The sequence below is a fragment of the Canis lupus genome, chromosome 16, assembly GCF_011100685.1.
Source record: "Canis lupus familiaris isolate Mischka breed German Shepherd chromosome 16, alternate assembly UU_Cfam_GSD_1.0, whole genome shotgun sequence".
Taxonomy (NCBI): Eukaryota; Metazoa; Chordata; class Mammalia; order Carnivora; family Canidae; genus Canis; species Canis lupus.
The window spans coordinates 42,117,651-42,143,739 of record NC_049237.1 but is presented as its reverse complement, the minus strand read 5'-3'; the positions used below and the strand labels follow the sequence as shown (position 1 = coordinate 42,143,739).

The window sequence follows — 26,089 nt, the reverse complement described above, 5'->3', positions numbered from 1 at the left end:
GCATTCATGAAGGGGGGGGGGGGGGGGGGGAGGGTAGAAAGTTTTTTTAAAAAGGATGGGACATACAAGGAAAAAACAAAACACTTGGAGGAATAGCTGAGAAAGAGTCATATGTAGTAGAGGGTTTGGGAATATACATGGATCTGTGTCACTTAAATCCACTCAAACAGAACTGGAATTTGGTGAAAACAACTGTTGGTATAATTAGTAATTTATTTCTCCACACATTAAGTCTAGTTTAGTTCTGATGGTCTGGTGTCATTTTCCAAATTTTATCTGCTAACCATTGGCATCCTTTAATATGTTAATAAGTACTTCTTGATCATCTAAGTTTGGAAAATAGACAACATTAAATATGTCTGCAATATTTCTCAAAACTTTATACATGCCAATGTGCTAGACAAATGTCTTAGAAGGGAACACAGTGAGCAAGATGTCCAAGATTTTTATCACAGAATCTCACAGGAACAACAGTGTTCCAAAGAACATGATTTAGGACACTGACCTATGGAGTTCAAATTAAGACAAGATTAGCAAACTTACAGTCTACAGGCAGCCAAATTCATCCTGCTGACTATTTCTTATGGCCTGAGAACTAAAATGATTCCCTTTTTAAAAAAAGATGTTATTAAAAAAATAAATAAAAATAAAAAATAAAATAAATAAAATAAAAAAGATGTTGTTTATTTATTATTTATTTTGGTGGGGGAGGGGGGAAGGCAGAGGGAGGAGAGAAAGAATCTCAAGCAGACTCAGCAGAGCTCCACACAAGGCTTGATCCCACCATCCCGAGATCATGACTGGAAATCTAGAGTCGGCGACACTAAACCAAGTGAGCCACCCAGGCACCCCTAAAATGATTCTTCTACAAAAATAAAGTAAAATAAAATAAATAATTCTTATATTCTTACATGGATGAAAAAAATTAAAGAAAAATAGTTTGTGACACGATTTATATGAAATTCACATTTCAGTACCCACAGATAAAGTGTTACTGGAACAACACAGCTGCTTGTTCACATACTGTTTATGGCTGCTTTTGTGCAAAAATGGCAGAAATAAATGGTTACAATAGGCACTATATGGTCTGCAATATTTATTATCAAGTGCTTTCCAGTAGGAAAGGTTTTCTGACCCCAGCTCAAGACTACAATGTTTCATCTGACCTCTTGTTATCTCCTGTCATTTAATTCAGGGAATCTACCTATAATAGTTGAGATATTGGGGAGGAGATGAGATCTAATCTAAAGTAGGTCAAATATCTTACAACCTTCATCTAGTAGTATTAGTTTCTAGCTCTCAAGTGAACTTAAGGACAGATATCAAATCAAGGCAAAAGACACTGTGTCAGGTCTTATCCCTCCAAAATGAATCCCCTCGGACACTCTGACTAAAACACTGAACTGTTCTAACAGGATTAGTGGCAAATGTATGCCTGAGAAGACACTTGGTAAGATATCAGTTTAATATTCTCAACGCTAACAAGCTAAACAATAACAAGCATCCTCCCTGTGTTTTCAAATTGTGTATATAAGATATAATCACAAAAGTGATATTTAAGAATATCATGGATTATGTTCACAATCAAATACCTTTGTTTTTCTGCTCCAATAGAAGAACTGCTTTCAAAAGGTTTTGGAAAAGCCATATATTCTGTTTTCCCTGAAGAATTCTGGGCTAATGGTTGCTGCTGTTCAGTAGGTGTAGAAATATTCTGAGAAAATTCTCCAAAATTAGAAGGAAATAAAGGGCTAAAATTCATACCTAATAAATAAAAGAAGTAAGATATCAATAAAGAAGTACCTAAAGGTCTTATGACGAAATTAAAAGACAGTTTTAAGTAGATGTGTGGCTCAAATCCATCAGAATAACTGTTATATATAAACTAACACTCATTTGTTCAATCACTGTTAGAGAGTTCAGCCCACTAGGTTTTTGGCATTGATAATACGAAGATAAATAATCCCCTTCAGAGCTAAAAGTTAGAAGTAACAGTACTTGACGTTCATCAAATTACCAGTACCACACACTCTTGTAGGCATTTACCTATTGTTTTGTTTAATGCTCGGAACAACACCATGACATAGGTATTAATTCTATTACGGAGAAAATCAGCTCAAAGATTAAATAGCTACTAACTGGAATAACTCATTCTTTAAATAACATGCTTGGCGGGGGTGAGGGAAGGAGCAAACGACACAGGACACATGCTGACAATCTTTTGCTCTAAGGAAAGGAGGCCACTCCCCTCATTTGTACCACTACTACCGCACCCATGGCACTCCACTAAGCACTACTGACATTCCTAGCTTCCTCACGAGACTCTAAATTACTTTATTATTTTTTTAAGATTTTATTTATTCACGAGAGACACAGAGAGAGAGGCAGAGACGTGGGCAGAGGGAGAAGCAGACTCCCTGTGGGAAGCCCAACGTGGGACTCGATCCCAGGACCCTGGGATCACAACCTGAGTCAAAGGCAGATGCTCAACCACTGAGCCACCGAGGTGCCCCGACTCTAAATTACTTTAAGCTGTTAGTTTTACTTATCTGAATCCATCATTTATATAGTATCTGAGACATACCAGATGCAGAAAAAGTCTGAAAAAAAGCTGAAGCTGAATAAAATTAAATCTAAGCCTACGCTAAGCTTTAGTCTAGAAGTATATCTCCCTACCAAGACTTGAAGCTCCTCTGGAAGAGCACTGCTTTAATCATCTTTTATCTCCTAATCTTCTACACAGGGCCTCGTGTGCGCAGCCACAGGATAGGTTAATTCCCTTTTTCCTTGATAAACAGTTGCTGAATAATTCAAAGGTGTAAGGCTAAGCAATCATTCCTAGTAGTTTACTTAATTTCATTAGCAACCATTTCAACCTTTTCACTATAAAGAATCAACACAGAAGGGTTCGTAACTTTCTGTGCACATACCTCCTACCATTCCAGGAGACTGATAAAAATCCACGCAATAGACAAACAATATTCTCAAGCACTTTGCATTTATTTATTTTCCTCTTAAGTTTTCAGTCACTTACCTGGTGCAAATGATGAAAAATTAGTAAACCCGGGTAGGTTAAATAGATTTACAGGCTGTGATGGAAAGCTGAAAGGACAAAATAAACTGGGAGAAGAAGGCTGTGGTGCACTACTGCCTCTTTCCTGGCTTCCAGGTTTTTCTGGGTGCTGATTCTGTTGGCGCATAAGTTCATTTAGCATTTGTTTCAACCTATAAATATTTAAGAAGTAGGTAACTCAAATCAGTTATATAGCCTTCTATTTACAATACTTTTAGAAAAAATACATGTAAAAAGTGATGCAAGAGCATGCAGAAGAGGTGGACTGTCTTGATATTTACTACCAGAAACACCTACTCATCTGGCAGGCTTTCTTCAGTAACTTGGCCTTTGGAACGACAACTGCACTTACCACTTCGGCCACATAGTAAGCAAAACATAAGAAACTCATTCACTTTTGTTGTTAAAAGCTTTACTGAGAGAGAATTCATATACCATACAGTTCACTCAATATAAGTATGAAATTGAACACTGAAAATTTTTAAAAACTAAAGTCTATAGTATTAAAGGGAAACATTGGGCAAATCACTGTTTACAAAATTCTCAGAAATAGAGAATACTTGAATATTCCATTTTGCTTCTACCCTTTACTCCCAGAAAATAACCATAACACACATGCTCAGTTTTAGCATTTACTATACAGTGTTACTGCTTCTAATAAACAGATTACCTTTGCACATTATTCTGTTGCCATGTTAGCTGAGTATAGCACTGATTCAACTGGTGCATTATAAGGTGTACTTGAGGAGAAGCTACATTGCTGGGCATAACACTGTAAGGACCTGTGAGAAGAGTTTGCAGCAGACAAGACAGCGTCTGTGGAAAGACGAGTTGTCATGATAGTTACTGATGACTTGAGGAAAAATGGGCGCTGCTTCAAAAACAAGATGTAAAAAATTTACTTTCATAATAAACTTTACCTGCTGGTCTTGCATCAAAGTCTGACAAATATTGACACTGAAATCAAGTTGTTTCTTCAGCTGATTAATTTGTTCTTGCCATTGTTCTTTCTCCTCTACGTAAGAGAGTTCGGACATCCAACGAAGGTTTTCCTGACGTTGCATGCTGATATTCTGCTGTCTTGTCTTGGCTAAAGGACGATAATTTCCATCTGCTGTAAAAGGGCGACTATTCTTCCACCTAACACAGATATAAAGCATTAGGTCACTATATGTGATTAGTTGGTTTTTTAAATCTGTAATACATCCTGATACCATGGTTCATAGACCAGTATTTTCTTAAGATCAAAGTTTAAGTTCAAAGGACTTCAAAACTATGGTAATGAGGGAGAGGTGGAGGGCAGGGGAGAGATCGGAGAATGGGAATTCCAGATTTCTAGCTTTGTGCAATTATTTTTAATTTTTTCCACTATTTTTTACTTATGTCTTATACAGAAGTGTCCATGTAATTCTATATTTTACAAAATGAAAATACTGTATCACAAGCATTTTTCAATTCTTCATGTTTTAAACTTAGCCACAAGATATTCCATCATCAAGTGGAACTCCTTAACCATCTTTTGTTCGTGAAACATTTTTCATTGTTAGAAATAACAATGTAAACGAGTATTTTGTTGATAGGCCTTTTTCAATTATCTATGATTTTCAGTTTTGCTTAGCTCCCCCAAACAGCTTTGCTTAGCACAGATCAATGCTTATGAATCTTGATCCAGTCTAGCTGGGATCTTGACAAAACTCTTATGATACAATTAAAAATATATTTGGTCTTTTACCAGTTGCCAGCAGAGCTCCCAAAACTCTCAGCAACTCCTGAGTGACAGAAGTATCTTTTGATATTCATAATGGCCCCCTTTCAACCATAGCTAAATTCATGCTCATGACTCTTGGCAGGCCCTAAATAGCTTCATGAAGGGAATGGGTCACTAGAAAAATCAACCAGGTGTTTGCAGGGTTGGAACTTTCAGCCCCACCTCAATCTTCAAAAGAGGGAGGCACTAAAGTGAGTTTAATGTCAATGGCCAATGCCTAGGGAATGAGACTTCTACAAAAACTCCTTACCAAGCTGGTTAGGAGAGCTTCTGGGTTGAACACATTTAAGTGCTGGGAAGGTGGCGCACTCAGAGAAAACCCTCTTCCCCCAGCCATTCCTTGTTCTATGCATGTCTTCCATTTGGCCGTTCCTGAGTTGCATCCTTTATAACAAGCAGAGTTCATGAGTTGTTCCAGCAAATTATGAAACTTAAAGAGGGCTCGTGGGAACCCCCAAATTTTTAGCCAAGTCAGACAGAAGTATGAGCACATGGAGACTTGGGGCTTGCAACTAGCACTGAAGTGAGGGCAATCCTGTGGGACTGAGCCCTTAACTTGTGGCAACTGCCCTAACTCCAAGTAGTTAGTATCAGAATTGAACTGAATTTATGATACCCGGCTGGTTCAGAGAATCAGAGAAGTGCTTACTGTCACAAAGACTTGAGACTTCAGGAATCCAAGAAAAAGTTAAGACAGTGAAACTAACCTATTCTTAGTTTCTTTTATGTTGTAAGAGTTATGATTCGCACTGTTAGGAGGATACATAGAAAAGTTATCATTCGAACTTGCATCTTGCTCTTCTTCTTCCTCCTCTTCATCTGTCCGAACAACTCCTTCAGAAAGGTAACCATCTTCATCTCCTTCTTCATCTAGTGCACACTGGGTAGAACCTCCCCATGTTGCCATGGTTCTAGAGATTAAGAGCCAAAAAGTAAGAGATCATTTTGGAGATCAGCTAAATACTTTACTATTTACTATGTGCCAGTCATCGTATCATGTATACATGTATGCATATGAACCTTGTGTGCCTGTATAAAATTTCACTTAATTATAGTATCAAGGTGGGTGGTACTCTCTCCACTGCTAATACACAGAATATGTTTACTGTGCCTTCCACAAAACAATTCTTCAAATAAGTTATAAGTGTATCCCCTAGAACTTTTTTCCTAAACTAAACCCCTTCAATTTTTAACTTCTTGAGCAACAGTTTTCTAGATCAGAGCTGTCCAAAGAACTTTCTGCAATAGTAATAATGACCTATATATGTGTATCCAATATAGTAACCACTAGGTACACATGGCTAACGAGCCCTTAAAATGTGGCTAGTGGGACTGAGAAAGTGAGTTATTAATTTTATTTAATTATAATATGAACAAGTACATATAGGTATGGTGGCTGCCACACTGGAAAGCACAATTCTAGAGCCATGGTTCCCAAACATAGATGCTTATCAAAACTATCCAAAGAACTTTTCTAAAGTTCAGATGTGTGGTACTCAGAAGAGAAAAAAAATACTATGATATAATTTGATAAAGTGTGTTTGGGACTTCAAAACAGAATAAGCTCTTCCATGAGGAAAAGAGGTTTGGTGCAATGCTCCAGAAATGCCACTGGAGGATACCAAAAGGTACAGTCACAACAAATGTGCATTTCAAAATGTTATCTCTGAATATTCCCATATAGGTAAGTAATTAACCAACCTTACAGATGGCTAATTTTTTAGAAATATTCTAAATAGGAAATTTCAAGTGAAAATTCTAAAAATTACATTTTTTAAAGCATTACTTTTTTTTTCCTTAATTTTTGAGTGAGTGAGCAAGCATGCGAGGCGGTGGGTAGCAGAAGGAAAGAGATACTCTTAAGCTCCACGGAGCGTGGAGCCCAATGCGGGGCTCAACTTCATGACCCAAGACCATAACCTGAGCTGATATCAAGAGTCAGCCGCTTAACCGAGACACCCAGATGCCCCAAAACTAAATTTCTTAATCCTTAGGAAATTTACAAACAGGAGATTCCTCATTTAAGTAAAAATGTGCTTATTTCTGGCCTGTTGGGTACTACAAAGTAACAAGTGTTTCACTTTCATAAGCGTAAAACTTAACTAAGAAAATAACGTTTATACGCTCAAGAAAACCTATTATCACCATTTGATCAAGTGCCTTGAGAAGTCAGAAAAGAGCTGGATTTAGTTAAACTGAGTCACTAAGGTGATGCTTAAGGATTAGCCTCACTGGAAAGAGCAGATTTGTGCTAAGAGGGGAAATGAAGCTGCCTGCCCACCTCACATGCCTTAGGTAGGTGGTTTTGTTTTTCTTTTTTAAGATTTTATTTATTTATTCATGAGAGAGAGAGAGAGAGACAGAGGCAGAGATCTAGGCAGAGGGAGAATCAATGTGGGACTTGATCCCAGAACCCCGGGATCATGTCCTAAACCAAAGAAAGAGACTCAATCACTGAGCCACCCAGGCGCCCCAGGTAGGTGATATTAAAAGAAGATTTAAACACTTCTCTTACTTTTCTGTTCTACTCTGTTGAGGCGTACACAGGTTCTCAGATCCATCACTTCTCAATGACACAGCCAGAGGGGATGTAGTTTCAGCTAGACCTTGCCTCCTCTGATGTTCAGCCATCAGTGCTTCAAGCTGCTTTCTTCTCTGCCGTAGCTCTTCCCTTAACATCTCATGTCTTCGCATTTCTGACCACAGCTATTATTTTAAAAATCAGAGTCAAGTTAGTACGAATATCTGGATTTGTCTTAGCCTTAAAGAATAAAAGACAAAGACTTCTATTTTCACTCTATGCTTTTAACACTAAGAAATCCCATGGTTAAAATAATATTTTTGTGATGCGTAAGAAAAAATGAGGCATTAATTCTAATGAAAGCAAGTAGTAGTCAAATATACTTCATCAACTATTTGGAGAAAGTCCTATCTACAAATCACATATAAATAAAAGGCCAAAGAGAATAGGTCTTTCTAACTAAAATGATTATGGTTTGCTGCAGGTATTCCTGAAATACAATTCTGCCAAATATTTGCTAATAATTTTGAAATTATTTTGAAAAGAGCCCAACTTAATTACTTTTTTGAAACAATTATTTCCTCTCAACTAAAAGACACAAAACAAGCTGCACTTGAAATCATCTTTCACAGATACTCAGTTTTTCCTTCAAAACGTGATGTAAGACTTGGGAACAACAGATACAATATACAATACCTCATTATCCACTCCTGAAGGATCTGCAGGCTCAAAAGCAGATTTGCTTGTACTGGTTTCATTCCCATTAACAACTGGGGTTGAAGTAACAGCTGGGATATATTTTTTTGTGGGACAATTACCCGCACTAGTGGCTGACAGCTAAAAAAGGATTAGTAAAAAACTATTATGAGGAATTAAAGCAATTGTTAATTTAATTTCATAAATGTAGGTTATTTTACCATTTTCCTGGGGCTCTAATATCAAATTTAATTTGTTACTATCAGACCTCAATTGCTATCATGAGCCAAAGAAAGCCTGACATAACAAACGGATGAAAAGAGAGGGTAAAGTGGATGAGTAGCAGCTACACCTCAGAAGTGGCAGAGACAAGAGGGATAAAATGCTACTGTGCAAATTTTTATATACTCAACCCAACCCTCATATATATTCTTCCAGATGTTAGACTAGGGAGAAGGGAAAAGGACTAAAGTAGAAAAGATGAAGAGTTTAGGAAAAAAAAAAACTCGTTACAGAGAAACATCATTTAATGTGCTTCCCTTTCTTTGAAAATAAAACCTGACAGTAATAAAGCTAACCAAACATTTTTCTTTTTTTAATTAATTAATTAATTAATTTATGATAGTCAGAGAGAGAGAAAGAGAGAGAGAGAGAGAGAGAGAGAGAGAGACACAGGCAGTGGGAGAAACAGGCTCCATGCACCGGGAGCCCGACGTGGGACTCGATCCCGGGTCTCCAGGATCGCACCGTGGGCCAAAGGCAGGTGCTAGACCGCTGCGCCACCCAGGGATCCCAAGCTAACCAAACATTTTAAGAAAAATCTCAAAAGAAACTGATGTTCGTGTCCTGTGTTAACCTTACTCCTACTCCTGATTATCTGACATGGTCAAAACTTACTCATTCTCTGTCCAGTCTCAAAGGGTATTATTTAATAAGCAAAGTACAAATATTTAAATTCATTTCCTTAGATAATTCACGATGGTTTAAGAGCTTTATTATGCAATTTTAGGCCAATAAAAGACAGAAATGCTATTCCCTTAAATGCAAAGCTGCAAACAGAATACTTTAATATATTAGTTATGAATACTCCTGTTCTGAATATAAAGTAGCTAGCCCAACAAGTGAAAAAATAGAAGTAATCAGAGTCAATTCCTATGTGCTAACTTTCACAGTAATAAATGTATATCCCTAACCCATTTCATTAGTTCACACATTTCATTAATCATAATAGTGATATAAATGTGTCACCTCAATACTAGAAAAGAGAAGAGTACTTTCCAATGACATTAGGTTTTAAACATCTTTTTTTCAGACAAATGGAAAGAAAGTAAGTTCCTAATTACCTGTAAGTCAGGGCATGCCTTCTGTAATGCTTGAATTTTCTCTTGAATCTCAATCAGTTTCTTTCTTTCTTCCTGCAATTGTCTGAGCTCTCTCTGTTGCTGCTGTAGTTTAGCCTCATAAAACTTCTCTCTATAGTTAAATTGACATTACATTTTCAGTCTCCAATAAATCCGATGGTAGCATTAAGCATGACCTAATACAGTATCTAGCCAAGTAAGTACCTTCTCTATAATAAGCACTAAATTTTTATTAAATTATGCCAATGAGCTTAACATACCTTGCCTTCTCATTTATTCCAGCATCTTTCTGTGTTTTATTGGCATTTCCTCTAGTATTATTTGCACTTTGTTTGTTGTCTTCTTCTGCTGGGTAAAAATCATCCAAATTTGAAGTATTGGCAGAGATAACTCCATGATCTGCTGCATCATCATCCTAAAAAGCATCATTAAATTAAAATAATCTGGAAATCTGACATTATCTGATTCATACCTTAAATACCACTATTTTGTAAAATTTATAGAACATAAATATTAAAGTAGATTAAGTAAATGATTTTTAGAGGACACTGAAGTTCATCCTCTACCAATGGCAGCAAAAGTACTAAAACAAAAAAAGGGTATATTTATAATCTGAGCCGCCAATTACCACTAATGACAAATGTTAAGTTGCCTTTTATCTTGATCAGATACTGAGGTATCAAAGAACAGATTCATAGAGAATATGAAAAAGAACAGAAGCATACCATGAGAGCTGGGAACTCTTGATACTAAATTTTTCTTAGAATGTAACTTTTAAAAAAAATTGTATTTATTTATGTGAGAAAGAGAGAAAACATATGAGTTGAGGGAGGAGTAAAAGGAGAGGGAAGACAATCTTAAGCAGACTCTGCACTAAGCAAAGAGCCCAAGGCAGGGTTCGATCTCACAACAGAGATCACGATTGGAGCTGAAACCAAGAGTTGATGCTTAACCAATTGATCTACTTAGGCACCCCTTAAAATGTAACCTTTACATTTATTATTCCAAATAATCATATCCACTGTCACTTGCTTAAAATTTTCTATTCTCAGTTTGGTCTTTAATTTGCCTAACCAGTGCCAATGGCTCATAATACAAAAACTAATGAAAATATGTGTCATGATTATTGGAAAAACAACTCAAGTTCTTAGCTTCCTAAGGATAGGTCTACATCTGTTAAAATCAATGTACTTATCCTAAGGGAGGTGGAAGCTTGTTGGATAAAACTATTGCATTTTTTAAAAAACATTTAACTCTACATAATTTTATATTTACTCATGTTTTCTCTGAGGACCTCAACTGAAACTTTAGCCTTTGGAAATATCATTCTAATAAAACCTTAGAGAGAGCAGACTCAATTATAAAACTGACTAGGCAATTTTAAGTTTATAGACAGTGTTATTTGGTCTTCTTACTCATCTAAAAACTAACCTAATTCATTCCTAGTGTGGATAAGAAGATTGGAAAGAAACTGAATTGGACTACAATAATAGAGAAGCTGCATCATTAGGCCTTTTCACATAACAAAAAGTGGAAAAATTAAAAGTACAAGAAAAAATACAAAACAAAACTGCCTGATGTTTCAGAGCCAGTGAGAAGGTACCTGAATAACTGTATATCAACTCCAACACTAAAAGAAGAAAGTGACTCAAAACTTACTGTTTTACCCCAGTTTTTTGAAAAAAATCAATCAGTATTTACCTGTACCATAGCAACAAGATCTTGTAACTGTCTTAATTTCTGTTTGGCAGCCATAAGTCTATTGATCTTCTGTTCAAATTCAGCGTCTTCTGCAGCCTCATCAACCAGACTGCTCCTATGACTAGTTAATGAAGCCCCACTGACTCCTTCATCTTCTGCTTCTTCTTCTTCCTCATCGTCTTCACCTTGTGCACCATGAATCCCCTGTTCTCCTTCTCTATTATAGTGACAATCTGCTGAAAGCATGTGTCAATGAAATTAAGACTTTAATAAACTTAAGGAGAGTATTAAGAAAGAAAATCCACTTCAAAAAAACCATTAATAGTCAATCATACCTAAAGAAGGAGGCATGTTCAGAGTCCTTATGTTGGCAGCAGATCTGTTGTTAATTTCACAATTAGAATTAACTGATCTCCCCTCTCTATTATTAGAAACACACTGTGCATTAGAATTACTATTTACTTCATTCCAAGTGGCAGCTACTTGAGGATTTCTAAAAGAAAGGAAACAGCCTGAAGTTACTTAAGGTAAAAAAAGAAGAAAAAAGAAAATCAAAGTTTTAAAACTGCTGATAAAATAATCCCAAACTATGAACATCATTGGCTATTTTTCCATTTAAATTCATATTCTGAATAATCGGCTCTTGCTTTCCATAAACGTCTGCTATTTAGAAATTTAAGAAGAAAAATACCCAAAAGAATCAAAATTATACCTAAAAATAAAGAGGAGGGAAAATGTTAAGTTAGATACTTCTTTATGATTTACTTGCATTTGATCTAACAAACAGCAAATTTACTAACCTACTATACTTAGTGCTTCTCTATTTGTTTTTTTTTTTTTTACAGGGCAAGTAAGATTACACTGGCCAAAACAGGAGACTTAAGCAGACTTACAAGAGAAAAGCTTAAATAAAAAGGAAGTACCATTCTATTGAGGTTTTTTGGTTCCATGTTAGAAGCATTCAGTTAGGAGAAACATGTTACAAAAAACAAACTTTAAGTTCTTACCGAATGTTAGTAACAGGTTCAGGGTTTTCATGTTCAGAATCATATTCTGACTCTTCAGTTTCTTCATCTTTTGTGTTTTCATTTACAGCATCTGTCATCATATCTGATGTTTGTTCGTAATAATGAACTAGTTCTCTTAGTTCATTCAATCTCTTTCGAACTTCATTTAACTTCCTGATAAACAACAAAAATGTATATATAAGACCCATTTTAGCAAAATAAAGTATGCAGTATTTCCATATAAGAACAGCCAGCAGAGACAAAATCCAGACCTAGTCAAATACCCAGGGGGTGTGACTACAAAGTAATGAATTTAATTTCAAAGATAGAGCTTACTCATCACTCTATTTTCTTATGACTATTTATTTATTCATAAGAGAGACAGTGAGAAGCAGAGACATAGACAGAGCTATCTATTTATTTATTTATTCATGAGAGACAGAGAGAGAGAGAGGCAGAGACATAGGCAGAGGGAGAAGCAGGCTCCTTGCAGGGAGCCTGATGTGGGACTCGATCCCGGATCCCAGGATCATGCCCTGAGCTGAAGGTAGACACTCAACTGCTGAGCCACCCAGGCATCCCTATTTTCTTATGTCCTATCAGGAACAAAAGCATTAAAAAAAAAAAAAAGTTTCAAGAGGTTATTTGAAGCAGGCTTGGTTTCTTAATAAATAGTGAAGTACTAAATAACCAATTTAAATACTATCTCAGGCAAATCAGGGATGCAGACATTATTAGGCCTTTATAGAAGATTCCTGTTTATAACATATAGAGGTCTATAAAGTGTATAACATGTTTACTCAAAATATTAAGTTTGTTGAGTTTCCATTAAGTGCCAGGAAATATGCCAATTTTTTTTTTTTTTTTGCCAATGTTTTTTAATCTGTCAAACACCTGTATGAACAGGTATATTATTATTCCCATTTTGCAGATGAAGAAACAAGAGGCTTAGTGAGGATAAGTTATTTGTTCATGGTCACAGAGCCTTGTGAGATACAATTTCAAGGCTTTCTGACTCTAAGCCTGGGCTCTGAATTTAGAATCATTTGAATATAAAAATCTTTTGTTGCAATCCCAGCTATTTCTAATCTTTTTTTTTTCTTAAAGATTTTATTTATTTATTCACAAGAGACAGAGAGAGAGAGAGACAGAGACACAGGCAGAGGGAGAAGCAGGCTCCATGCAGGGAGCCCGACATGGGACTCGATCCTGGGTCTCCAGGATCACACCCTGGGCTGAAGGTGGTGCTAGACCGCTGAGCCACCTGAGCTGCCCTATTTCTAATCTTTTAGCTAGAAAATGGGAATGCATTAGCTCACAAAAATTACCTGTATTACAATGTCACATTTCTCTTAGACAGCTCAAAGAATATAGGTGTCACACACACACACACACACACGCACACTCACTCTTCTACCACCTCTTCAAGAATATTTATCATTTGGGACACCTGGGTAGCTCAGCAGTTGCGTGTCTGCCTTAGGCTCAGGGCATGAACCTAGGGTCCAGGGATTGAGTCCCACGTCGGGTTCCTAGCATGGAGCCTGCTTCTCCCTCTGCCTGTGTCTGTGTCTCGCGCTCTGTCTCTCATAAATAAATAAATAAAATCTTTTAAAAAAAGAGTATGTATATTATGTAAATTCGGTTTTTCCAGAATTTTCAACAAAAAAAAAAGCCATAATTTATCCCCATTATTCAATTCTAATCTATGTAAACAATGTTTGTAAAAAGGTTTTACTGGAGTTTTTCAGTTGGATTTAGATGTCCTTCGTTTTCACTCTCATTCTGAGAAACTAGAGAAGCAACAGGATAAGGAACAGATGATGTGAAGCTGTTGGATTCTCCATTGACAACTGGTGCTAAGCCTATAGGAGCAGAGGGTGCTGAAGTTGTACTTCTCTGATCCACACTTCTTTGTGGAGAAGCTGAAGAAGGCACAACTACAAAAAAAAAAAAAAAAAAAAAAAAAATTAGACAAGACCAGGTAACGTAAGTAAACAAATACGGCATCAAAAAATATTCACGCAGCTTGCTTATATCTAAAACTAAAAAGTAAAAACCATTAACATCTTAAATTCTGTAGCTTTAAATTTCAGAAACTTAAGGACATAATAGCCAGGCCACTTGTTCAACCAAAAACATTTAAAACAGAAAAAAAAAAAAATAAAATAAAAAAGGAACAAGGTGGAAATTGACAAGAACTATTACATTCCATCTTAAAAAGTGACCAACATGTTCCTCTGATAAACCTGATTCTAGGTTAAGTTATACAGGGCAAATGTGTATGATGTTCAGCACCCCATCTACAAATCTTTACAACCCTATCAGATTAGGTCCCTAAGAGTGTTCCAAATCCACAGCTCAGAGTAATTATATCTGGTCTCCAGGATGAAATTTTCCTTGCTCCAAAAGATAAAACAAACTGTTAAAGTGACTGTAGTAAATTCATGCCATAAAATACAACTCAACAATAAAACTTTCTAATTAGATGATGGCTCATCTTCTACAGTCCTTGAACTCTGTTAATTACTTTTCTGTCCACATGGATCAAAGATATCTCATACCTTTAAGGCAATGAATGATGATTAAAAAGCTTTGCACTTCTCCATCTCCATCACTTTAAAACTATGTCATTTATCTCTTTCTCAGAGGGACAACTATAATTATTTGTTGCTCATATTATCAATTGCTACAACTGGTTTCCAGCAGTCTCTTTGCTCTATTCCTGACTGTTGTACCTTTTGCTGCTGAAAAGACCTTTTTTTTAGAGTCATCAGTAGGCAGAGTGCTACTTTTTTATGTATATAAAACTGACCACAGGGCCTTGAGTACAACTTTGGAGTATTAAGTTTTTCTTAGCTGTGTCCATCTGTATAAAATAAGCACTGGGATCAGATTATAATCTAGAGGAGAGACTAGCAAAGGTCTGGGAAAAGAAAGGATCATGTTTTAGGCAGAATTATTAAGGTTTTTCGAGGGGATAGCAAAGAAACAGGAGAGGAGTAAAGAACAAGGAACAGGGACTCCAGAGAGGTTTTTGGTATCCCTTGTCTTTTTTTTTTTTTTAAATATATTTTTTAAAGATTTTATTTATTTATTCATGAGAGACACACAGACAGAGAGAGAGAGGCGGAGACACAGGTGGAGAGAGAAGCAGGCTTCCATGCTGGGAGCCCGATGCGGAACTCGATCCTGGGTCCCCAGGGTCATACCCAAGACAGGCACTCAACCTCTGAGCCACCAGGCATCCCGTTATCCCTGGTCTTTTCTTTAATAAGACAGCTGGCATGTTGAATAATGACCAGCTAAGGTTGACTACAGATCAGTTTCCCATACTAGAGTTCCTATTACTGTTTGGGTAAGAGGCAGGGACCCGGCTTGAGAAGGTGTGAAGACAGGAACTGAGGAACAGTAACTGGATTTGAATCAGACAGAGGCAAGTAAAATATCTGTGAGGCAGGAAAGGTAATTCCTAAAGCATAACTAGTAGGACTATGCTTTTCCTATCCCTCTTAAGATGATTATTTATATACTGCAAAGAAGTTGTAAACTTTTTAGTTATATAGTCTACAAGTTATAAACTATAGAAGTTACTAATTTTCTGCATTAAACTGTATGTACTATATACGTTTTTCATGTCTCCTTTTTGTATAAACACTTTCTAAATCTGTTTCAGAGTTTTTAAATCCAAGTACAAATTTGGATTAATTTTTCCTTTAAGGGAAAATTAAATATGGTAAAAAATCCAGTAATGTATGTTCAAGTATCTAATAGTTTACCTTCTCTTTTTCTTTCCCCTAAATTAAAATCCTACCTAGTTTCTAAGGCCTAACTTTATTCTTTCCCTTTACTGAATTATAGAACAGATCTACCATCTATTTGGTTATCATCATATATTGCTGTGTTACTTATTGCCATGTTACTTAAAAACTTTCCCCATGCAAGTCCTATCTCCCCTCAAATACTGTAATTTTCTTGAGGAACTAGTTCATTCATTCATGACATATTTACTAAATAACTACTGCATGCCAGTACACAGTCATGTGTCCTCTACCTAATATTGCAGAGCCAGATTTACTTACATGATGAATTGTTCAGATGTTGATCTCGAAGTGTATGAAGTTCTCCAAGTAGTTTGTCCATTTTTTGTTTCTTTTCCTGTAATACTCTCATTTTGCTAAACAGTTGTACTTTCTCATCAGGTAAGTGTTCTGAAACTGATGGATTCCTGCTCTGGGATACCTCCCTAGTTAATGAAAGACTTTCTGCTTGTCTTCTATTGTCTGGAACAGTTGGAGGCTTATTTAAAATAAAAAAAGAAGACGAAGACCACCAAAGTAATTAAAGGTTTCATTCTCCTTTTAAAACACATTAATACTCTCCATAAAAAGCAATAAATATTTGTCTAGGTTGTGCTGGTGGGTAAGCATATGCCTTTCCAATTCCAAAGTTACACACTATTTCCTAATGTGCCACTATAACATATATATGGTTCTATGGACACACATAACTACATAGTGGTCTTGAATTCACTAGACTGAATTACTATCTGGATCTAAATTAAGTGCTAAAAATGTCATACATTCTGAAATTAAACTTAAGAACTTTCTCCAAAATTGTTAGTAAAATGTTTAAGGACAGATATTCAAATATAACCTAAGCTTTAGAGGTTAAGATGACCATACAGAATCATTGAGAGGGAAAAAGAACATATTATCTAGTAGCACACAAAAAGAAAGTTTCACTCATCACTCCATTCAAAGTAGATTTTCCTCTAGTTTAGTGTTTCTCCAACTGTAGTCCCGACACTGCCAGCAGTGGAATCCCATGGTGGGGAAGCCCACCTCAAATATATGAATCATACATACTTTTGGGGGTGAGGGGATCCCACTGATCAGAAAACTACGTTTTTGGTTTTTTGTTTGTTTGTTTTTAAACAAAACAAAATGCCAGGTGATATTTATATGCTTAGTGAAGTTTGGGAACCACTGGTTTAATTACTATGATTTTAAACTCAGCTATACTAAAAATAATTAAATTACCTGAGAATCACGAAGCTGATTATGAAAACGCTGAATTAAATCATTCAATTCTTCATTTAGTTCAGAGGTGATACTAACTCCAGATACGCTACCTGTAGTTTCTGTTACAACTGGAAAGAAAATTAGCCATTCATTAAAGCAAAAAAAAATCAACAGATCTTTTCAATTTCTGTGAAGCTAAAAATAAATTCTGGAGGGATAAAAATGAATAAAAAAAAAATCTTACGAAAAAAAAATCTTACGTAATAATTTAAAACTAGTTAACCCTCAGATTTACCTCTCAAGCAATCATTTTAATAGAAATTTCCATCTAATCTGAAAACAGAGACACAGAAAACTCTGGTATAGTGGTTTATCTTTTTCTGTCCCATCCAATTAAGAATAGTGACTCAATGGAGCAGGGAGAGGACAGGCCTATCAGATTGGGTGAGGGGAGTGGCAAGGAGAGTGGTTAATTTGAAAAAACACAGCTGATGGGGATCCCTAGGTGGCACAGCGGTTTAGCGCCTGCCTTTGGCTCAGGGCGCAATACTGGAGACCCAGGATCGAATCCCACGTCGGGCTCCCGGTGCATGGAGCCTGCTTCTCCCTCTGCCTATGTCTCTGCCTCTCTCTCTCTCTCTCTCAGTGACTATCATAAAAAAAAAAAAGAAAAAAGAAAAAAAAAAAAAACCCACAGCTGATACTGACAGGTCTCAATCCTTACTTCTCCCACAGAATCAAGACAGGTGCTGGCAAACTTTTCCTAAAGATTCAGATAGTACATGTGTTAGGCTTTGTGGAAATATAGTTTTTGTCCCAACTACCCAACTCTGCTATTGCAGGGAAAAAGCAACCATAAATATATAAACAAGCATGGATATATGCCATAAAACTTTATTTTACACAGTGGGCCAAATCCAGCTGGCCACAGCTTGCTGACCTTTGCAGAACAGATAATTTACTAAGTAGCTGCATATGATACAACTCATACTACAAGACCATAGTCTTTAGCTTCCTATGGCAGTATTCCTGAGGCAGTATTCTGAACACAATTTTGATAATGGTTACTGCTCTACTACCCAACCAACCCTTGCTTATCCTTTCCAGTTCTAAAACAGACATTGGCTATAAATTTTTTTTTATTTTTAAATTTTTTATATAAATTGTTTTATTTTAATTTTTTAAGATTTTATTTATTCATGAGAGACAGAGAGAGAGAAAGAGAGAGAGGCAGAGACACAGAGGAGAAGCAGGCTCCATGCAGAAGCCTCATGTGGGACTCGATCCTGGGACTTCAGGATCATGCCCGGGGCCAAAGGCAGGTGCCAAACTACTGAGCCACCCAGGGATCCCCCAATACCTTCTGTTTTAAAGAAACGTATTAGCCTTTTCAATAAGAAGTTAGAATTACAGGGCTAAACAGAAGCCCAAGTTTCTACTGCAAACTCTACTTTGAAAAGAAATAAATTCCAGTGTAGATAACTAAAACATTGCTAATTCAGTAATTACAGAACTCTCCCATGACTATTATTTTGCCTTGCTTACATACAAGAAGATTAAATACTATCATTCTAGTTTTTTACCAGAAATCTCATAAATACAAGAGAAAATATTTCAAAATTACTAACCTAAAATTCTTTTTGAAATAATATAAAAAACAAATTTAATCTTAAACTCTTGTTCATTCTCCTGGTGCCTGCCTCATTAACTTCAAAGAAAAAGGAAAGGTTCATATATTCAGAAAAAGACAACCTCTAACCTAGAATTCAAGAAATCTGATCTTTCTAATATTTCATATTAGTACAGGCAAGTCACAAACTCTTGTGTTAGAGCTCCTTCTCTACAAAATAAGACTAAGAGAAAAAACTGATGACTAATCTACAATTTTGTGATAATCAAAATGAGATGATATAAACCTAAGTATTTCAAATAACATCACCACCTCAGGCAAATCTCTGAAATCTAGATCTTGGAAAATATTTAAAAGGTTAGTCATTAGCCATTAACTAGTATTAATAATTATTTAAATATTTTATTTTAAATTATCTATTTCCTAAATATAAATGTAAAAGCTAATGAGCTCTGGACTTTTCAACGAAAAAATGAGTTGAAAAAATATGTAATCACTTCTATATATTACACATACATGTTAAGATATACAATTATATAATTATTACAAAAGAGTAAGTTACTTGCAAGCCATAAAGTTCCATATGCAAATGCATAATTAAATTATATGTAACAGAGATCAGAGGGCTAAGCCACTGGACTAGGTGTGGACAGCAGCATAAATTGAGTAGTAGTAACAAGGTAACCTCAGTGAGGACCTAAAATATAAAATAGTTCACAGGAAATAAATTATTAGTACCCTAGGATAACAGACTGGAAAATATACCTTAGTTTTACTGAGTTTTAATAGGTGACAAGTTGTTTTCAACTTCATGAAAAATTAAACAGGTTTGAAGATGATGAAACAAACTATAAATTTAGATTCAATACTAAAGAATTCAATGCAATTTCTACCTAAATGATACATGGCTATAAAGGAAGAAGGAAAAGTGAAAAAAAAAAAAAAATGTTTGAGTCTCAGAAAAGCTATATATAGAATATAAATACAGTTCAAAGGAACTAGTGTATACAACTGAGCACCTGACACAACAAAGCTACTATGGACATCAGAAGCTAAAGCAGCTCTACAAATGTACTCACTGTCTCCCTTGAGGTTTTGACCTTCCCTTGGTAGGCAAGAAAAGTATGGTAATCCCAAGTGAATAGAGTACAGAAGGTGGGGAAAAAAACCATGAAGAGCCCTATCAATGCAAGGTACAAAAACAGAACTACAGCCTGCCCCTTTTACCTCTTAAGGGTACTCTCTGATGAAAAGGAGAGCGAGCTGGCTGGCTGCCCGGTACAGTATGATGGCCAGGTGTTGTCCCTGCAACCTTTTCTGCATAACCAGAGATAGAAAAGCACAGGACAGCGTAAGCCTCATATGTAGGTTTCTAAACTAGTCAACAATCAAGATCTGACTATATAATAACCAGCATCCACCTTGCAATACCATTATTGAGACTTGCTTATAACAACATGCTAGGCTGTAGCATACCAGAATCATCCATCACAGCAATAGCTTGCTCTGCTTTGTGCTGCAGAGCAAGAAGAGCAGCCTGTCTTCCCTGCAGAGCTCTCAGTTGCTCCTGCTGTTGTAACATCCTTTTTAATAAGTCATGCTGTTTCTTCAAATTTTCTATCTCTTCCATAGGCTCCTGCTGAGGATCTCTGGCCTGGAAAATAAGACCAACAATACTTATATATCTGATCATTAAAATTCATACTCTTGTTTCAACTACCAATGGCACAGTACAGATATAGAAGATAAATTAGTATTAAATACTCAATCCCAGATACAGTTTTAGTAGACTTGAAGAAAAGAGTAAGAATAAAATGATGACATAGAGATAGCCTGCCATGTTAAGTAGGCTAGATAATTTCACAGTAAAAGATAAGCAACAGCTTAGCATGAAGAGGAATTAACCAAGATAAAAAAGGAAGTCAGAAGGTCAAAAAGAGCGCACGCACATGAGCACACACAAGTGTGTGCACTTATAAGGCTACTATTTACACACACACACAAATCCAGGCCTTACAGCAAAGGAAGAATAGATCATACCAGGTTAATATCCTAAAATATCCTTGAAGATCAGACTAAAAAAACCTATTGCCCCACTTCTAGAAGCAATATTAAAAAACACTAATAAACGAAAACAAACCTACTATTTTCTAATCAAGGACAAAAATTGCAGAAACACATTTTTACTTGGCAACTTGATGTAAACAGCTTTCATTTACTTGCATCTCATTCCATAAGCATAAAATAAAGCAGAAAACTTCATATTTTGTATCCAAGATATTATGTTTTCTCTTAAAATATGCTCATTTAGCTGAGTCTGAGAACATAAGGAAGTAGAAAGACTATGATTGGAATATTTGATGTAGAAATCAGAGAAGCCCAGTCAGTGCTGCCTCAATCCTGTACTGACTGACTAGACTTCATGAACATGGAAGATAAGTAACTATCTTGGTCAAATCAGTATTTATTGAAGATTTTCCCATTGTCTTGAATTGCCAAAAAAAATTAAAGCCCTTTTCAAGTTAACTTCTATGTACTCAGTTCTCTCCCAACATTATGCAAGAAAAAAAAAAAAAAATATATATATATATGCAAGCAGAGTTAGGTTGCTAACATTTACATTCATCATTCATTCCTGTCAAAATTGGTCTTAGTTCTGGTTTATTCCAATTTAAAATCCTCCCATTTAAAAAATACGTAGTTCAGACCTCAAGGTAACCTTAAAGCTAGCTAATTTTAAAGCGTTTAAATAACATTCTGGAGTTTTACCCTTTAAAAAGCAAATTTTTAAAAAGAACTTTAATCCTTGTTAGTCACATTTATTTGCAAAACTCTGATACTCAAATTGTAAAGATTTCTGAACTTTTTAAGTAAACACAATTATCTTCAAATTTTTCACTAATCCAAAAATGAATTCTCAAATTTTGAAATTAGTAGTTTATTACTGTTTAATAAACTCTGCATCCATATAAGTAACATTTCAAACTAATACTCAGAAAATCTGAGCTGAGGGAGGCAAGAAGTGACTACAGTAAAATATAAAGATGAGAAAATGGAAAAAAAAAATACCTAAGGATTAGAACATGCCAAACAGATGGTGCATGGAATAGGAATCCAAAAGAGAAGTGAAGAATATATTCACCCTTCAAACACATATTTTCACTTTCACTTAAACTTTTTGAGTCACCTCCAACATGTACATTTTTAGTTTACAGATAAAAAAATATCTTAGACATGAACTCCAAAGTTGCATACAGGTAACAATCCAACTTCAGAAAACTCTTATCTTCCTTTCCTCTAGTCAAGAGGTTCCTCCAATCATTCTTCATGATCCAAATATACATTTGTAACTTTAAAGTACTTCAGAAAATATGTACTCCATTTTTTTTTCATGTGAAAAAGGTGAGGAACTGTAAGTCCAGAGAAGATAAAGCTGTGATTTATCCAATTATCACAGTTAGGGCAAGTCAGGTTCCTAAGCTGTAGGTTAGTGTTTTCCACACCAGATGGCTTGCCCCAAAATTACAGGCTTTAGATGGTTTTAAATACAAACACCTAAGACACAATGTCTAAGGAAACAATCTGGTTTGGGAGACAAAATTAGGCCATGTGAAATAACTAGAAATGATGAAAATAATATCAGAAAAAAGAGAGCAGATAATATCAATAAAAGCTTTATAAAGTTTCTAAAAGCGGCAAGCAAATGTGCAGGAAAGAGAGAATGGAAAAATGATGAGGGCATGGGTACTTGTGGAAGGCTTCTTTTTTAAAATTATGCTAAGTGTTATGTCTATAAAATATTCCATAAAATGGATTCTGTCCTTATAAGCAGCTGGAGAATATCAACCATTTCCCATCAAGCCATTTCCTATTCAAGGCTGCCCTTGAATCTCAACTTTTTTTTTTTCATTCTTTCCTAACAGAAAATGGTATCTTAAAAGGATAAGTAGGGAATGAAGGTGAGGTGGGGACAACACAATTCTGCACAGCAGAGGAAAAATAAAGTCAGTTGGCGAGAATGAGTGTTTTCCTAATAAAAAAAAATACTATGAACAGAGTATTCAAAGAACTACCCTAGAATAGCTCTAAGAATCGAAAGATTAAAAGAGAATCAAATTGAATAACCTCCAACAAAAGAGTTCAGTAAAGAGTAATATTCACTTATAAGGCTACTATTCAAGGAAACTGAAAAACAGAAAAATGGTTTTTAAAAATAAATATATCACCTTAGGAAAAAAAAACTGGCAGATATGATACTACGCTGTAGTTACTTCAAAAGTTCTGTTTGTCACTGTTCAGACTTAAAGAGAACAATAAGTTCCAAAGAATATTTATTGTATAACACTTTCTCTTTTCCAATGCTACTAGTTTTAAAAATAATCAGCTACTTAATTTACTTTTGGGCACCTTTTGCTTACTACTTCATAGTAAGATCATTTTAGCTGATTTCAAGCAGTATCCTCAAATTCTTATAGGAGCCGGGGGGGGGGGGGGGGGGGGACTGCAAAAATACTTAGAGGCTTTGTTGTTTCCAAACAGCCAGAAAAAAAGTATTATGTACATAACAAAATAAAGACTAATCCTAGTTAATACAAGCTACTAAAAAAAACATAAGAAATTAGTATAATCTATACTTAATAGAACTGTATTTTATTCTTGCCAAATGGATATGAACACTTTTTTATAAATGCTTTCACTGAAACTTGTTTTAAGTGTACTACACAAAGAGCGGTCTTTAAACCTTTCCTAAGGGTCTTTATGCAAATCACAGAAAATTAAAAGAATATTGGGAGCAAAAATTGGAGGAAATAAACCAGCAGAAACAATTAACAGACAAGTCAACTTTTAAGTATTTTTCTAAAAAAGAAAAAGAATGGAAGAGGTTTTCATTTTCAACAAGAACAAAAATATACACTACAAAAGGAAAAAAGGGGAAAAAAAGCACTATAAAAATACTTCATTCTTAGAAAAAACAGGGAAACTAATAGCTTACTCCATTTTTTTTTTTAATGAATGACTACCAGAATTAAAACAAAACTTAAAAGTACCATGTTCATCCATGAATGCAAATATCAAGAAACAAAAGGCAACTAATGGTTAAGGTTTAAGAATGTTCTGAGTTCTCAACAGCAAAAAAAGAAAATGGATTAAGTCCTTTGTTAACACAAATTAGATACGGCTGCCACACATAACCCATGGAGTATAAGAAAGCAGAGAAGAATAAAAACACTAAGGGAGAGCATTTTTACTAGGGCGAATTACAATATAATTAGCCATGTTAATAACATATATTTAAGAGTAATAGCAACAACAGAAAGGCAAATAAGGAAGAGGAAATGTGAACAAAAGAGGGGCTCATTTTAGAGACTTCCCAAATTAATATTGTGAAATATACCTTTGAGGGAAATCCACGTTTTCGGTTATATTTCCTATCAGGCCTCAGTTCCCTGTCACTCTGAGGAGGTCTGTCACCTTTCCCTTTTGGACTTGTGGTAACGTCAATGTCTGAAACCTGTTCTTGTGAAGCTGAATTCCCTAGTTTGTCCTCAATGCACGGCCGAATTCTCAGACTAAAAGATTCCTCCTTTATTAAATAGTGTAGCATATTAATTTCTTAACACAAACTCCTGTTTAACATACAAGCCAGCCTTGTGAATAAATACAAAAATTTTACCAGTCCATCTCTTTAAAAATCAATCCACCCTCCCCCAAGTGGCAATAAACTTAGACTTTTAAATTTTTGTAGACTAGACTAATGCTTACTATAATCAAGTATCATATTATATCCTAGGCAGGCAATTTCCAAACTATACAACTGAAGCACTTTTAATATTTATTCTGCTGTTATTAATATCAACTTTCATTATGTCGTTTTATGCTTAAAAAAATTCTCATCATGGTGAACACTTTATATGCTAGTATATAAATCAAAATAATAAACTATACCATTTCCCACCCCTCCCCAACAGAATTCCTTTACCCACATTCCCCAACTCTTCCATTTCTGCTAGAATGAAATATGAGGAAAAAAATTATTCTCAGCACCACTGTAAACAGACAATTTCCCCACAACAGAATCTATTTTCAACAGTTGTTTGGATCAAGTCCTATGAATATCTATCTCCTGGTGAAAATATGTAGGAAAAAAAATTCAAATTTCCTCTTCAAATTAGGAAGGGCAGGGAAGAGAAAGGATGCAGGTAAGAAACTATGCAGGCCAATACTAAAAGGAAACAAACCCTCAAATTTCTCATGCTGAATGGTATTTTGGAACGTATCTCAGAAACAAAAGATATACACACATGGTCATCATTTCATAAGAAAAGCTTTACTGGTAATAGGTTTTGAAGTTTACTAGTGCATGGTTATAGTTGCACCTGCTAAAATAAAAACGCTTAGAAAGCATGTTTTGAAGCACACTACCTTCTATGAACTAAGTTTATTTTACAAAGCTTTCCTCAAAGTTCTGTAAATCCCTGATTATTTTTCCAAAAGATAGTATTTTGATAAAGTTCATTTTACAGAGTTAGAAATTGTGTTTTTCTCACCGTGAATAAATCATAATGTAAATGCTACCCTGTACAAACTTTATCTCCATATTTCAGGTCATCTAATTTTGCTACAGTTCAAAGCTAGCCCAAGGTGTGAAAAATCCTAGTGGCCTTCAAATGAGTCCTCAATAGCAAAAGAACTTGGACTCTTCCAAGAGACAATATACTTAGTAATGATACTTTGTACTTCTAGCTCTTATATCCATGATGAAGTTTAACTTTCCCAATGCTTCTTAAAATGAGTAAAGCTGTGCTAATGAAACCAAGAGATCTGCAAGCAGATCACAAATCATTAGATTTTCAAATCAACCATGAAAACATTTAATGTCACTAAGTAAAACTTTTATACTTCCACGTTTAAAAAGAATATATACAGCATTAACAATTTGAGGGTTTCTTCCCTGAAATATACTTTTCATTAAGGAATGCCTATAAAAGATATCCTCTTGAAAAATAGGGGAAAAGTTTAAATCTTCATTTCCAGCACTTTTAATTACCAAAAAGCCGCTTACCGTGGTATCTGAAGCCTCAGACTGCACATCTATGTTTAGCGATGTGCTCTCAGCTACAGAACCAGATCCCACAGCTGAATCTATAGTCCGAACATCCTCCTCCTCATTTTCTCTAGCCTGAAATATTTTAGTGGTATAAATCATACAACTATTAAAAAGGGCAAGAAAATGTTATAATGGATGGCACGATTTTTTGAAAACATATTAACTCCTCTGGGGTGGAATCAGAATGTCATCAGTATATG

At 35.4% G+C, this 26,089-nt stretch overlaps 1 protein-coding gene across 29 annotated transcripts in view; it reads right to left on the bottom strand.

Annotated features, from left to right (window-relative positions):
• Nucleotides 1-26,089, bottom strand: part of PCM1 (pericentriolar material 1) — an 80,160-nt gene that overhangs the window by 38,889 nt on the left and 15,182 nt on the right. For 12 of the 29 annotated variants that reach the window (XM_038560299.1, XM_038560285.1, XM_038560291.1 and 9 more), the window contains 19 exons: nt 25,845-25,961; nt 24,177-24,365; nt 20,258-20,435; nt 20,009-20,098; nt 17,170-17,279; nt 16,210-16,426; nt 13,866-14,067; nt 12,128-12,301; nt 11,456-11,613; nt 11,121-11,356; nt 9,680-9,834; nt 9,402-9,531; nt 8,059-8,199; nt 7,357-7,547; nt 5,549-5,752; nt 3,994-4,213; nt 3,744-3,889; nt 3,035-3,225; nt 1,593-1,764 (listed from right to left, as the gene is read on the bottom strand). In XM_038560299.1, coding sequence (XP_038416227.1) covers nt 1,593-1,764; nt 3,035-3,225; nt 3,744-3,889; nt 3,994-4,213; nt 5,549-5,752; nt 7,357-7,547; nt 8,059-8,199; nt 9,402-9,531; nt 9,680-9,834; nt 11,121-11,356; nt 11,456-11,613; nt 12,128-12,301; nt 13,866-14,067; nt 16,210-16,426; nt 17,170-17,279; nt 20,009-20,098; nt 20,258-20,435; nt 24,177-24,365; nt 25,845-25,961 — 3,221 coding nt within the window. The remainder of the gene's footprint in view (nt 1-1,592; nt 1,765-3,034; nt 3,226-3,743; nt 3,890-3,993; nt 4,214-5,548; nt 5,753-7,356; nt 7,548-8,058; nt 8,200-9,401; nt 9,532-9,679; nt 9,835-11,120; nt 11,357-11,455; nt 11,614-12,127; nt 12,302-13,865; nt 14,068-16,209; nt 16,427-17,169; nt 17,280-20,008; nt 20,099-20,257; nt 20,436-24,176; nt 24,366-25,844; nt 25,962-26,089) is intronic. The other 17 variants (XM_038560286.1, XM_038560292.1, XM_038560283.1 and 14 more) reach the window with 8 other exon arrangements.